The sequence below is a fragment of the Sorex fumeus genome, unplaced genomic scaffold (assembly GCF_029834395.1).
Source record: "Sorex fumeus unplaced genomic scaffold, SorFum_2.1 ptg000037l, whole genome shotgun sequence".
Lineage (NCBI taxonomy): Eukaryota > Metazoa > Chordata > Mammalia > Eulipotyphla > Soricidae > Sorex > Sorex fumeus.
This window is the reverse complement of record NW_026606094.1, coordinates 354,898-369,035: the sequence shown is the minus strand read 5'-3', so window position 1 is coordinate 369,035 and position 14,138 is coordinate 354,898. Positions and strand designations below refer to the sequence as shown.

General features: G+C 46.1%; 1 protein-coding gene across 1 annotated transcript in view; it reads right to left on the bottom strand.

Moving 5' to 3' along the window:
* Positions 1-5,836: 5,836 nt before the first annotated feature.
* Positions 5,837-14,138, bottom strand: part of TMEM209 (transmembrane protein 209) — a 33,740-nt gene continuing 25,438 nt past the window's right edge. Inside the window, exons 12-15 of the mRNA XM_056118226.1 lie at positions 13,494-13,608; positions 13,307-13,404; positions 9,694-9,767; positions 5,837-7,188 (exon numbers count right to left, since the gene is read on the bottom strand). Of these exons, the coding sequence (XP_055974201.1) occupies positions 7,134-7,188; positions 9,694-9,767; positions 13,307-13,404; positions 13,494-13,608 (342 nt within the window). The 3' untranslated portion in view covers positions 5,837-7,133. The remainder of the gene's footprint in view (positions 7,189-9,693; positions 9,768-13,306; positions 13,405-13,493; positions 13,609-14,138) is intronic.

The following is a 14,138-nucleotide window of genomic DNA, read 5'->3' as shown; positions in this document are numbered from 1 at the left end:
TACATGAATAGGTGAAAAGCTTAGACAGAGAAGATCCTTTCCGCAGTGTTTTGTCATTCCAGGTGGGGCCCCAGCCAACTGGGGTTCGATCCCTGTCACCACACAGCCTATGGTTCCCTGAGCCTCATAGGAGTGATCTCTGAGTACAGAGCCAAGAAGAAGCCCCGTGCATGTCAGGTGTGGCTCCCAAACAAAATAAGAAACCAAACCAAAGTAAAACAAAAATGCTAGACACGAAAGGGCTTTGCAGGGGGAGGCAGCTGGTTCTGAAGCTGTGAGACTTAGTGTTCTCAGGTGCCTACTAAGCTCCTCAAAGGAGGTTCCAATTTGTGGGTCCTGACTGTGGGCATGTGGGGCAAATTCACCCCAAACTCATGGGCCCCGGTGTGTGTGTGTGAGACCTCTCGGGGGGGGCATATACCCCAAACTCGCCGAATCTCATTTCCGCTGAGGAACGCCTCTCTGCTCCAGGATGCAGTGCTCAGCAGAGCCTTGTCACAGAGCAGGCCCTAAGTCATGCCTGGCACATTGTTCAACGCAGGCCCCAGTCGAGCTGAAGCAAGCACTTTTGGGGTCCCTCAAAGAACCTGATGGCCTCTAGTCCAACCCAATACAGATTTGGGGAAAATGCGAGTGTTTTGGGGTATCATAGTGCTGCATGTGGACGGCACCTAACAATCCCAGCCTGCTCCCTTGCAGCCACCCAATATAGTCCACTGCGGGTGTGGGGGTGTCTTGCAGATGCCACCTGTGTCGCACACCTGGCCACAGGCCTGCTCTTTACAGGGGTTTTCATTTGCACCCAGATTCCGGAGGGGGGAGCAAGGGATCTGGGTGCAAATGCTGAGTGGCTGCTTGGGTTGCTCAGATCCTGCCGCCATTGGTCAACCCCTCTTTCTCTGTCCTCTGACCCACCCTGCCAGAAAGTTCCTCTCAGACTTCCCCAGAAGCCCACTCACTGCTAATTTCAGGCAGAGAGAGAGAGAGAGAGAGAGAGAGAGAGAGAGAGAGAGAGAGCGAGCGCACAAAAGTTACTTCTCAAATGGCTTCGCCTGCTGACACCTGGGAGCCATTCAACCAACAGTCCAGATCTCCTATGCCTCACACGTGCCTCTCCGGCTCTCAGCCTCAGGAACCGCTGTTGTATACAGGCCTCTTGCCTCCCCCATAGCCCAGTGAGTCCAGCTGCCGCTGCTGCTTAGTTTTCAGTCCGCACCTGGCTCTGCACTCAGCTCAGAGGACCATATGGGATGCTGAGGTTTAAACCTGGGTTGCCTGCGTGCAAGGTACCTGCCCCACCCACTGTGCGATGTCTCCAGCCCCAGGCTGCTGCTCCTTTATAATGTTCAACAATGGGAAAGGTCCATTCACAGGTTCTCCCAGCTGCCTGGGCTCCTCAGGGCTCCCATACCCCAAAGACGTGCTGGTGAGGCGTACTGGACCGCGTTCAGCTGTCCCTGAGGGAGTGAGGGGTGCGGTCCTGCTTGTCCCTGTGGTGGAGGGTGTCTTGTCCAGGGCTGGGTCCTGTCTGAGCCCTCAGTTGCCTATCCCAGGGCTTTGGTTGTCAAAGCAAGAGTTTGCACCTTCATTTTGAGAAGTTCAGTATGTTCATCTCGCCAGAGATGCTTAGTAGGGACTTTGGTTGTTGGTTTTGGGACCAGGAAGGCAGTGCTGACATGAATTCAGGATTCCTCCATGTCTTTTAGCCCACTGAGGCCTCTCTCTGACCTTGGAACTTTGTTCTTGCTATCCATGAGCCTGTGTGCGAATTGGTTTCATTAGACGTCATTGCACTGCAAGTCACCATCTTCAGGAATCTGTTGATGGCATTCAGGATTCTGGGTATTTGTTCCTGCACTGCCCGCCCCTGCCCTGGCTTCGATGGGTCAAGTCAGGCCCTCAGCAGGTTCCACTGTCAGCAACTATGGGTAGAGCAGCAGAGAATGATGAGGTGGGAAAAAGGAAACGTGCACAGTAAAGGGTGTGATGAAAACATGGGGTGCTTGCTCCCCAGAAAGCAGCCGGTGTCTTCCTAAGCAGACACCCTTTGGAGGCAAGTTCTACCCCAGGCACTTGACCTAAGTGGCGTCTAACCACCACTTGGCAGTAGTTAACTCCAGGAACTTTCAAGATGGAGAGACTTGAGATGAATGCAGCATGCCCTGAGCTGGGCGCGGGGCATGGCTCGGGGTTGGTTTTTCGGGTTGATGCACAGTGTTGGCTGAGGTGGAGCCACTGAACACCTTCCAAGTGCCCAGCTTTGGGGCTGTGCGCGGCTTTGGTTCAGGCTTCTTGTGCCAAGTCCCCCTTTGACAAGGTATAGCAGGACCACCTTGCCCCGCTGGCTGTAGGGCGGCAGGCCGCCCTCCCCAGGAGGCGTACAAGGGGGCCTTTCTCCAGAGCTGGAGCTCAGGAAGCGTGTGCTGGGCCAAAACCATCACTGCAGTCTCCACACCACCACCTCGCATGGGAGGAAGCCCCAGGCCTGGCTGCCACTCTAAGAAAATAAGCTCACTCCCAACAGGGGCCAGCGGCACCTTCTGGCGTTGCTCCACGGGTGCAGTGCATGAAAGCAGAGCCTGATTCAGCAGTGTTATTTTTTCCTTGTAGTTTGGACATGGGGAGGAAAAGGGACTTTCTTGGCATACCAGAAAGCCAGCCTTCAGTATATTAACGGGGGTACTCTCTGCCCCAGGGGGTGCTGGGTCTGGGGTAGGGAAGGTAAGTGGGTGCTGGAAGGGACAGTGTGTGTGGGTGAGACTATGTGTTTTGAAGCTGGAGAGGTAGTGCAGTGGGTCAGGTGCTTGCCTTGCACATGTCAGACCCAGATTCAATCCCTGGTATCTTATGTGGTCCCCTGGTTCCTGCCAGGAGTGATCACTGAGCATTACCAGGGGAGGCCCCTTAAGGGCCCCCTCCCGAGAGATTGTGTGTGTTGGCCCTGGATATGTGTATCCCCATATTCCAGATGGTGTGTGTATGTCTGTGTGAACAGGTATGCATATGTATATGTTCAGGCCATGGAGAAATGCCCCATCCGATGTTCTGGGAATGACAGTAGCTTTATAACACCAAAGGGCCACACCCGGCTGTGCTCAGGGCTTACTTGACTGCTCAGGGATCACTCCTGGCTGGTTTGGAGACCACATGGGGATGCCGGGGATCGAACCAGAGTTGGCCATTCAGAAGGCAAGAGCCTTAAGCTCCCACTGACCACCCTCTCCGACCTGAAGCTTTATGATACTACATTACTTTCAAAGACTTTAGAGCATCCCTACCTCACAAAGCAGTCCTTCACATTTCTCTGTGCTTCAAATATCTGAGCTAAGATGAGTGTCTGTGTCTATGATCAGAAGCCACCCGGTGAAAGGCTCAGGTCCCCCTGCTTTGTTTGGGATGGGGGTGGGGGTTGGGATGAGGTGTGAACGGGTTTACTCACAGCCTTCCACATCCTCCAGAGCAGTGCCCAGGACAGATGGCACATGAATTGGCAAAGCAGTGTTCGGGGGTCACTGCTGGTCTGGGAACACTGGGTCCTGGGTGCATCTGGGTATTATCTGCACCCCTCAGGCCCCACATGATCAGATTCTTCGACCTGACCCTGACAAGGGGCCACTCTCTGTCCTCCCATTGGTGCTAGAAATCCAGCTCGGAGTCTGTCTGCCCTATGACACCGGCCAAGCAGCACAGGCTCAGGTTGTGCAAGTCCATCCGGGATGTGAGCACCCAGATGCGCCCAGACCCTCCCCTGCAGCCTGCTGTGGTTCCTCTTGCTGCTTGTCCTCACTGGGGCGGTGGATTGGTCACTAGCAGGTCAGCCACTGTATCCCTCTGGGTAGGCCCTGTAGCATCTGGACCACATGCTGTGTCCCCGTCACTGAGGGAAACTCTGGAAGTACAGGGGTTGCTGCTGGGGCTGTCTGTCCACCCCAGAAATGCTACTCTGGGGCCAGCACACCCGCTGGCTCGGGTGTCCTGCCCACAGGGCCAGGAAAGGTTGTGCCCAAAGTAGTGGGTCCCCTGCGATCCCCTGGAGCACCACGGCTCGGACTCATCAATCCCAGTCTTGGAGGAGGATGAAACAGTGTAGGGAGCCATTATCGACAACACCAACAGTCCCTTCCCAAACTCACACAGTTGCCGAGTGCCAAAAAGGGGGCCGGGTCGCAGCCCCCAGGGAGACAGACTTGCCAGCTGGAGTGGTCAGGACCAGCTCCAAAAGAGAGAGGGTTTAATTAGAGCGAAGTCTCCAGGCGGGGGTGAGGGGACGCCTCCCCCGCAGCCCCCCACCCGTAGGCAGGAGGAGTCGGGCGAGGAGCTGCCTGCTGGTGCCCCAGCTTTGGGCGGACCGGGCCAGCCTGGGGCCAGATTGTGGAGGGCTTTAAATGTCAGCCTGAGGAATTTATCGGGGAATGAAACGATCAAACAGGTGTTTGAGGGAGATGAATTGGAAGAGAATGTGTGGGATGAATTGGACAATCTGGAAGCATGGCAACAATTAGGAAGCTGTGAGATTAATTAGGCTGTTGTAGTGAGTGGTCCTGGGTGAGTTGATAAGAGTGTAAATGAGCCCAGTGGCAGCAGGAATGGAAAGGGACAGCTGCAAGAGCCATTGTTAAGAAAGAATGGATGAGGCTTGTGGCCTGATTGGATTGGGGACCCAGGGAGCTCAAGAAACCCAAGCTGAAGCCAGGGTTCTGGGCACAGGTAATGGACTATCCATGGAGCCGAAAGGCAGGCAGCGAGAGGGTGCTCAGGGCAGAGGGACAGGATGCGCAGTGTGAGTGACTCTTGGGAACTCAGCAGGGACGAGGTGGTCGGCGAGGAACCCGGGAATCAGAGGGTGATAGATGATGCAGAGGGCCAATGCTGAGCCTTGAGGAACGTCCCCTTTAAAGGATCTCTGAGCAAATCTGAGTGTGTTAGTGCCACCTGCATTCACCATTACGGTGTCTATTGAGAAAGTTAAACACTGCAATTTTTTCTATGTTTATGAGGAAATAATAATGAACATCCAAGTCTGTCCCTAAAAAAATGGGCTGAAGTACAGGCTGATCTTCATAGAAGAGATTAAAAAAAAAAGGACAATACCAGTGAGCGGGATCTAGGTGGTCAGCAGATCTCAGCCCACTAGGGGAAGAGCCAGACAATGGACAAAAACTTGTAAAAATTACTTGCTAAGCAATATTTAGAGGATAGTAGAATTTTACTAATTTACACACACACACACACACACACACACGCACACACACACGCCAATGACTGTAGTTGTGGCACACTGTCATCCCCTCATGAGAATTCCAATGAAGGCGTCAGAATTGGCACTGAAGCCCACACTGGCTCAGACCCCTGTGAAGATAAATTAATCCAGGAGTTATGAGCACTAGAATTACATGAGGTTGTGCTGTTCTGTCTGCCTAGCTTTGTTATTGTTGTTGCTGCTGTATTTCCTGACTTAAACAGAGCTGGGAGGTGGCTCAGGAATCTGGAAGACATGCTTTCCAAGTGGCAGCTCTGGGTCTGAGCCCTGGAACCCCACTGCCAGGAGTGGCCCCAAACCCGATATAAATATATTACACATACATATGTATTACAACTTTCATTTTATGCTAAAATTTACTTGAAAGTCAGGGGCCTGAGAGATACTAGTATAGCAAGCAGGGTACTTGCCTTACATGCAGCTGACCAATCCCCAGCATCCTATGTGGTTCCCTGAGCACCCCCAGTTGAGACCCCTGACAATGGCCGGGTGTGGCCCAGGCCCCTATGACCCCCCCCCGCCCAAATTACTTGAAGTCCTATTAAAAAAAAAGTCTTACATGTTAATTTTCTTTAATGAAAACTATGCATTGAATAGTTTAGCAGTACAGAAACTGGTACTCTGTAACATCTTTTTTTGTAATAGCAGACTTAAGATTTTTAACATGTTCTTATATTAACACATTTAATTTTTTTTTATACAGCATAGCAAACATGTTTCATGGATAACAAGTCAAAATAGAGGAACTTCTTTTCCTATGTACACGCGACTTTTAAAATATTAACTTTTTGAAAAACAGAATTTACACATTATGTCAAATTAGGTGCATATTAGCATCAATGTGTGATCCATAGGCTGTGTCCAGGTTTATGTGTGGTCACAGGAGCAGCTTCAAATGCTTTACTTATAAAAATACACGCGGACTGCCCTGAGATCTTGTGTATGCATATGTGAAAATACAGATGGATTTAAATCAAAATTTAAAACCTTGGTGACTTTTCATGCTCCAGATATTAAAGGCCGAAGGCCCTCCAGATATTAGAACATATTTAAACAATTCATACAAATACGTGTTCTTAAAGGTATTTAACTCTTAAGATAAAACAATATGTAACAGCAGAACTATTGTTAAAACCAAAGCAATTCTTTTCATGTCCTCAGACTCTGAGCTCAAACTCAACTTCATCCTGCCTGCTACTACAGCCAGGAGCTGGCTTTTTAAACTCCAGAAAGTGAAGCTTCTTTTACCCTTCTTTTAAAATACATATGGATAAGAAAAATATCACAAAAAAAAAACCAAAAAACGAAAAATATAGACATGGACAAATACATGACTAAGAAACTTAGCCCATCTCTTTAAATATGAACCTTGGGTTGATTTGCAGAACACCAGGGATATAGGATAGAAATTAGGGAAAAAAAAAACAACAACAACCAAAACACCCCCAACTAAATTAGTCATTTGTTTAAGTGTTTATACTAAACAGTGAGATTAAAAACAACAACAACAAAAAAAAACAACCATATGCACAACTTCTGAGGGGAAAATCAGGTGAATGATTCTCATTTGGGGGTTGGGTTGTACGAAAAAGGACTTTAAGGGGAAAACTGTACTGATGGGATCAACAAAAATTGGAAGAGATGCAGCTTTTTAGGCAAAAGGAAAATTTGAAAGGCTATCCTGGGGGAAGCACGGGTTCTCACAAGAAACATTACACATGTAGAGTTTTGATTCAGTCTGGAGAGTTTTTTTTTTACACACAAACACATATACGGGTATCTTACTGCAGAGGAGCTTGTGACTCAGAGGTTCTTAGATCCAACTTCGGGTCAAGTCCCATTCAAATTCAAATGTCTGGAATTAACTGACTCATTACTCGCCAAAAATCCACAAAATGTTCACACCAGACAGCCCCAGATTAACTCTCCTAGAAAGAGAAGAAAGTTTTAGTGGCACCAAGCATTGAAGGTCTCTTTGTCCAAGTCGCTAAAACAAGAGTCTTTAAAGGAATGCATGTTTAATTGACAACATTTAACGCTCTTCTGCAACGAGTTATGTTACACATGGCTTATCAGGTGAAATCTTGTAACAGTAATTACTTTCTTAACTGTGCTTAAAACCCAAATTTAGAATAAATGAATTTACGGAGTGTTGAAAATTAATTTTTCAGTGGACCTGAAGAATGATTGCACTAGATAATAGAGCTAACAGGATAATTTAGCAAGCAAGATTAAAGTAAAAGTGTCAATTAAAAAATAATAAGAATTGTGAGGGGAGATGGCTTCAACAGCAGGAAGGTAAGCTTTGCACACAGGAGTCCCTGGGTTTATCCTGGGACCTGTATACGTACCCCAGCACTGCCAGGGGTGGTTCCGCCCCTTTCCCTCCCCACATACAGAGATCAAGATACAGCTGAGACAAGAGGTCAATTAGCCCTGTATGCGTGAGCTCTGAGACCCATCCTCACCACCTCATCTCCTACAGCATCGTGGGGACAACCCTGCAGGACCCCAAGCATGGAATCTGTCAGGCCCATATCTCTAGGTCAAGAACTGCCAGCGCCCCCAACATGGGAACACAATTAAGGGAGCCCCTATTCACAGAGATACTATGACAGTTCTAGGCCCACAAGGCCCTATCCAGAGAGAGACTATGATGCTGCTGCTAGGCCCATGTAGCCAGAGTGATAGAACAGCAGGTAGGGTGCTTGCTTGCATAAGGCCAACCCGGGTTCCATCCCCCAGCATCTCATATGGTTTCCCAAGCCCACCGGAGTGATCCCAGAGCACAAAGCCAGGAATAAGCCCTGAGCACCACTAGGTATGGGACCAAAACAAAACAAAAACAAAGCCATCAAAAAAAAAAAAAAGACAAAAATTCTAAGGCCTCCTAGAGAATTTGACCTCTTCAGCCCGAATTAGATATTTACTGCACTTTGCATACAGGCATTATCAGCATAGCTTAATCTAAACCACAATGCATTTGACAAAAAGAAAAATTCGACTTCTGTTCTGAGGCCTAAGACTGAGTATTCAAAGTATCAGGACCGTTGAGATGGCGCATAGGCTCTGTACGCAAGAGATCTGGGAAAAAGACACAAAAATCAAAAGACAGGTGGCGGGAGGGGCGCGGGGAGGAACAGGGCTTTCAGATAACCCAAGAAATGAGCTAACTGTGTGACACTGAAGACTTAGGTGGCTCCCATTGGGGAGTGGGCTTGGGGGACCCAGGGCACTGACTTCATGAGCCTCAGCACATCATTTAGTAGTGTGGGTAATAATTTTGATTAATAAACAAAAAATTTTCGAGTGTTGGTGTCAGAGAGAGAGGACACTGGGTAGGGTGCTCACCTTGCCTACATCTCACCCCGGGTTGATCTCTGGTAACACATCTGGTTCCCTGAGCCTGCCAGGAGTAAACCCTGAGCACTGTTGGGCCTGGCCCCCAAACAAAACAAAGTTGAGCATTTATTTCTTTATAAGACTCTTTTTGGGTTATATCCTATCACCCTGTTATTAAACAGGTGAGATCAATTTTAATGATGGACTTCACTGAAACTTTAGTGGAGCAACAATATAAAAGTCACTAAGATTTCAATGCCTGTTCTTTGGTATCACAATATATTTCAATTCAGACTAGGTCCATTTCAAATATTCCCTCAATGCCGCATGTGGCTCTGGCTACACAGACACAGAAGTTCTAGAGAGATTCTATATACATAAGACCCCTAAACAATACAGGAAGGAGGTATGCAGAAAAGAACTGGTGTGAACCCCAGATGCTTTCTTCTCAAATCATTTTCTTGGTACTTAAGTGTGGCCAAGGGCTGTACCCAGATTCTACCTGTATCACCTGATCTTCCTACCTTTATCTGGAGTCCACTGATTTAAAATATTGATAGAAAAAACTTTCAAAACACCGAAATAACAATACAGCAATTATTAATTCAGTACAACAGTAAGTGACCTTCACTACCATGTACTTTAGACTGAACAAATGTAAATAATTTCAACCATAAATAATTTCCCCACCCCCTGTCAACAATATTATGAACTAGAAGCTGTCTCAGGAAGTAGAAATATTTTGATCTGCATCTGAAATAGGGTATCTGAAAACAGAAAACCGTTTCTGGTCTTTGGCAAGAGCCTGCTATAGATCCCAAGATTTGATCCCTTGGGGAACACAGAACCGTCCACTGAAGGGATTCGATTACTCTTTTTTTTTTTCTTTTTAAACCCACAGGGAAATGGAGGTTCTGAGGAATAAAAGAACATGCACAAGATAGCACAACTAGGCAGTGATGGGGCCACTAGCAGTGGAAGCAACATCTATTACTGACTCCACAAATCTTACTGGTGTATGATGGTACCCTCTGAATAGGAGAGAAAAACAGTAAACAAAGTACTTATGTTTTTCAAACATAAATACCTACCCAAGCATTCCTGACTCTTTGGTCTTAATAACATAGAGGAACATTAACAATGTATGAAACATATTATTTCGGCCCTGGAACAAAGACAAAAAAGATGGCAAGATTTAAACTGGTTCAAGTAAGAGATTCAATCTGACAGGAAAATGCAAATCTACCCATGAACGCAGCATTGCACCGACGCAGACTCTCAGTCACTCATCCAGCAGTGCCTACTTGGCACTGGAAAAGGGAATGCTGTGGAGAACAAGATGGAAAAGGTTCGCTTAATTGAGTCCAGAGGCAAAGACACCCAGGAAACCTAGATTCACAATGACGGGTGCAGAATGTTCCAAGTGTGGCCCATCCTGAAACAGGAGGGCACCTGACTCACAATAGTCAATCTGGAAATCCTTCCCTCAGGGGAAGAGAAGAGCAGGACTTTGGGGAATAGGGTTGGAGGGTGGGCTGGGCTTGAAGCTAAACAGAGCGGGAGGTTCCATAGCATCTATGGGGTCCCCAACTAATACTACATGAAACAAATGCTCTGTGGGGCTGGGGAGATAACAGCTGGAGCATATGCCTTATATGAGAGGCCCCAGATTTGATCCCGAGCTTGGCACGGTCCCTCAGGCTCCACTGGCTATAGCTGGGTAGGACTCCTGGATCAGTCAGGTGTGGTCCTGACGGGGGGTCCCCAGCACCACGGGCCCAAACACTGAAGTCATCAGCCATGCCAGTTGGGTATCACAGGGAATTACTCCCCACCACAAAACACACTAGCCCTGAAGCTTACAGTATAAACAAGGGTTCAGATGAAAAAGCTTGGGGTCAGAAAGCTAATACTGCAGGTAGGATCCTTGCCTTGAATGTGACCGACCTGGGTTTAATGCCTGGTACCATATTATGATTGCCAGAGCATGGCAGGAAAGATCCGAGTGCAGCCAGGAAGGAGTAAGCCCTGAGCACTGTTGGGTGTGGCTCTATAAAGAAATACACACCCCCTCCCCACAACAGGAAAAAAAAAACCCACAACCTTTTACTCATACTTCAAAACACATTGAGTATATTTTAATATCAGTATAATATTTTTTTACATATTAATTTTATCTAAGGAACTATAAGACAGCATTTTGCCAGTTTGCTAAAATCAAACTAGTATAATTTCTGATCTGTAAAATGGCTCCTGAATTTAGACTTTTGATTTATTAATCAATTTTTATTTGTTCGTTCTAATTTTAGTGTATTTTAACTAAAAAATCTGAGGATACACTCTGTGTGTGGGGGGTGCACAGGATGAGGGGGTGTGTTCTGGGTCACACTTGTCAGTGCTCAGAGCTCACTTCTGGCTCTGTGCTTGGAGACTATATATGGTGCTGGGGACAAACCGGGGTTGGTGGCTGGGAAAGCAAGTATCTTAAATCCTGTACTATCTCTCTGGCTCTAAGAATGTATATATATTTTTGTGGTGCCAAAGGTCAAATCTAGGGCGTCTCACAGGTAAGATATGTGCTTTAAGCCACAGCCACAGGCCTGAAGATACATGACTTTTAAAAGATGGTTTATTTTGGGCAACGCTAAGCAATGCTCAGAGGCAATCTCCTGGTTCTGTGTTCAGGAACTGTATGTGGAGCCAGAAATCAAACCAGGGTCGATCACATGCAAAACAAGCATTTTTTAAAAAATTAAATTTAATCAGAAAATTTGCTTGTTGAATATGTTATGTATGAAGAAATGCCCAGACTTTATTTTTATTTATTTATTTGCTTTTTGGGTCACACCCAGCAATGCACAGGGGTTACTCCTGGCTCTGCACTCAGGAATTACTCCTGGTGGTGCTCAGGGGACCATATGGGATGCTGGAAATCAAACCCGGGTTGGCAACGTGCAAGGCAAACACCCTACCCGCTGTGCTATCACTCCAGCCCCAAGACAAGCATCTTGATAAACTCTTGTACTATCTTTCTGGCTGTGTTTCTTTAAATAATAATAATAATAATAATAATAATAAAATGCACGGCTGATAGTAGACTATAGACCAAACATGATTGCCACTCAATGCCTCTTTTGTAGACCACAACACCCAAAAGGAGAGAGAACAAAAGGGAATGCCCTGCCACAGAGGCAGGGTGGAATGGGGGGGAAGGGCGGTGGGAGGGACACTGGGATCTGTGGTGGTGGGAAATGGGCACTGGTGGAGGGATGGGTATTTGATCATTGTATAATTGAAACCCAAACACAAAAATTTGTAAGTATACAACTGTACCTCATGGTGTCTCACTAATAAAAATTAAAAAAAAAAAAAAAAAGCACGGGTACTCACAGGAAATCCAATGGGCCCCAAATACTTATATTCACAGTTATGTTTTAAACCAAATGAAAGGAAATTAATATTCTCTGCTGGGAATTGGACAGAACACAACTTATAGTCAATGTATACATTCATAGTAAAGATGCTGGTCGCAAAAATAACTGCAAAGGTCACCAACAGAATTGACATTTGCAATCAAAGAGTAAAATGCCAGGCCAGGGAGAAGGCTCCAAGGGCCAGGTGCTTGTTCTGCGTGCTGAGACCAGCTGTAATCCTCAGCACTGCATGACTGCTGGGAGAAACCCCAACACTGAGCTGGAAGAAGCTCTCGAATACCACCAGCTCCAAAGCCAAACAACAAAAAATAAGAAAAAGACTAAAACAACTGGCTAAGAGTATAAACTGGCCCAATAATTTTTAATAAAGTAATTTGATAAGGTATTTCAAAAACCTTGAGAACACTAGAATTCCACATTTGGACTTTGTGCTAAAAAATTATCTAAGATGCAGATACGTATATGCATAAAGATGAAGTATGATAATCAAGAATTGGAAATACCCAGTTTTGACAAGAAGGGAATGGTTGAATAATTTATGTAATAATCTGATAATGGAAGGGTTTTTTTCTTTGGGTTTTGTTTTGATTTTGGGCTACTTGTGGCCTTGCACAGGACTTACTCCTAACTCTGCACTCAGGAATTGCTCCTGGCAGGCTTGGGGAAACCATATATCACTCTGGCCCCTGGTGGAAGTTTTTAGCTATTAAAAAGAACTCTTCGGGCTGGAGAGATAGCACAGCGGGTAGGGAGTCTGCCTTGCACGCGGCCGACCCGGGTTCGATTTCCGGCATCCCATATGGTCCCCTGAGCACTGCCAGGAGTAACTCCTGAGTGCAGAGCCAGGAGTAACCCCTGTGCATCGCCGGGTATGACTCCCCCACAAAAACCCCCCAAAAAACAAACAAACAAAAACTCTTAGGAAGATTTTTAATGGCACAGAAAACTGTATCATAGTTAATTCTTAAAAGGATATAAAACTATGTAAAATGAATTCAACTCATTAAAAAAAGGAATTTTTCCAAAAGGCAATACACTAAAATGTTAACATTAGCTGCCTGTAACAGAAAAATGAATGATTTCCCCCTTCTTTTCTTTTCCAAATTAAGCATGCATTACTCTTATGTTTAAAAAAGAAGATATAAGAAACTTATTTTCCCTAATTTAAAAGTTTATCTAGTCCATAAACAAGTGAATCTAATTTTAAAAACATCATCAGAGCAAGTCATCCATGAGATTCTGTAATAGCAACTTCTACACATAATTGTACCTTTGGAAGACTGTAGACATGACTCTGATAGATCAGCTCATAATGGGGAGGGTTGACAGCACTCTGAGAGATGCAGAAAACATTTTCATTTGACACATCTGTAAAGAAAATAAGCACCATTAAAAACCAAAATCACTATCAATATTACATGTGAAAAAATTTAACTCCTTCAGGGAGAGGTTTGTACCCGGTTTATTTGGTGTCTGAACAAAGTGCTGAGAAGTAAATGTTTTTCCATCAGGGTACTTAGGATGTGGAGGCAGTCTGGAATCCAGGTAGGTGCAAAACACATGCATGATGATCTGAAGTTGAGGAAACAAATGATCAAAAGTTAGCATGAAAGATCACAGAGAAAACCCTTAAAAAATATCTGGCTTTGAAGGCTGGAGAGAGAGAATATATGGGTAAACCTCTTGCCTTGCATGCAGCCAACCCAGACTCAACCCAAAGCACTACTTATGGTGCCTTGACTACTGCCAGGAGTAAGCCCTGAGCATCAGCTACGGAATCAAAAACCAAAACCAAACAAAAAACCCCTAGCTTTCCCACTACCACTGCAAGTCCATATAAGAACTGCAATTAAACATATTTCCTTGGCCCCAGGAGACATCTCAAAGGACAGGCACACATTCTGGGCATGCAGGAGGCCTGGAGATCAATCCTGGTGGGCCAAGCAACACCACAGCGCTGGCCCAGGCACTGAACGGTCTGGCCCGAACCACCAGGTTACAATGGCTGGGAATGCCCTTCCCTCACCGCAAAGAGAAAATTCACCAAACAGCTTTCAAGTGGTTATAAGTAAAAACATCCCTCAATTTAAGGAGATGTTTCA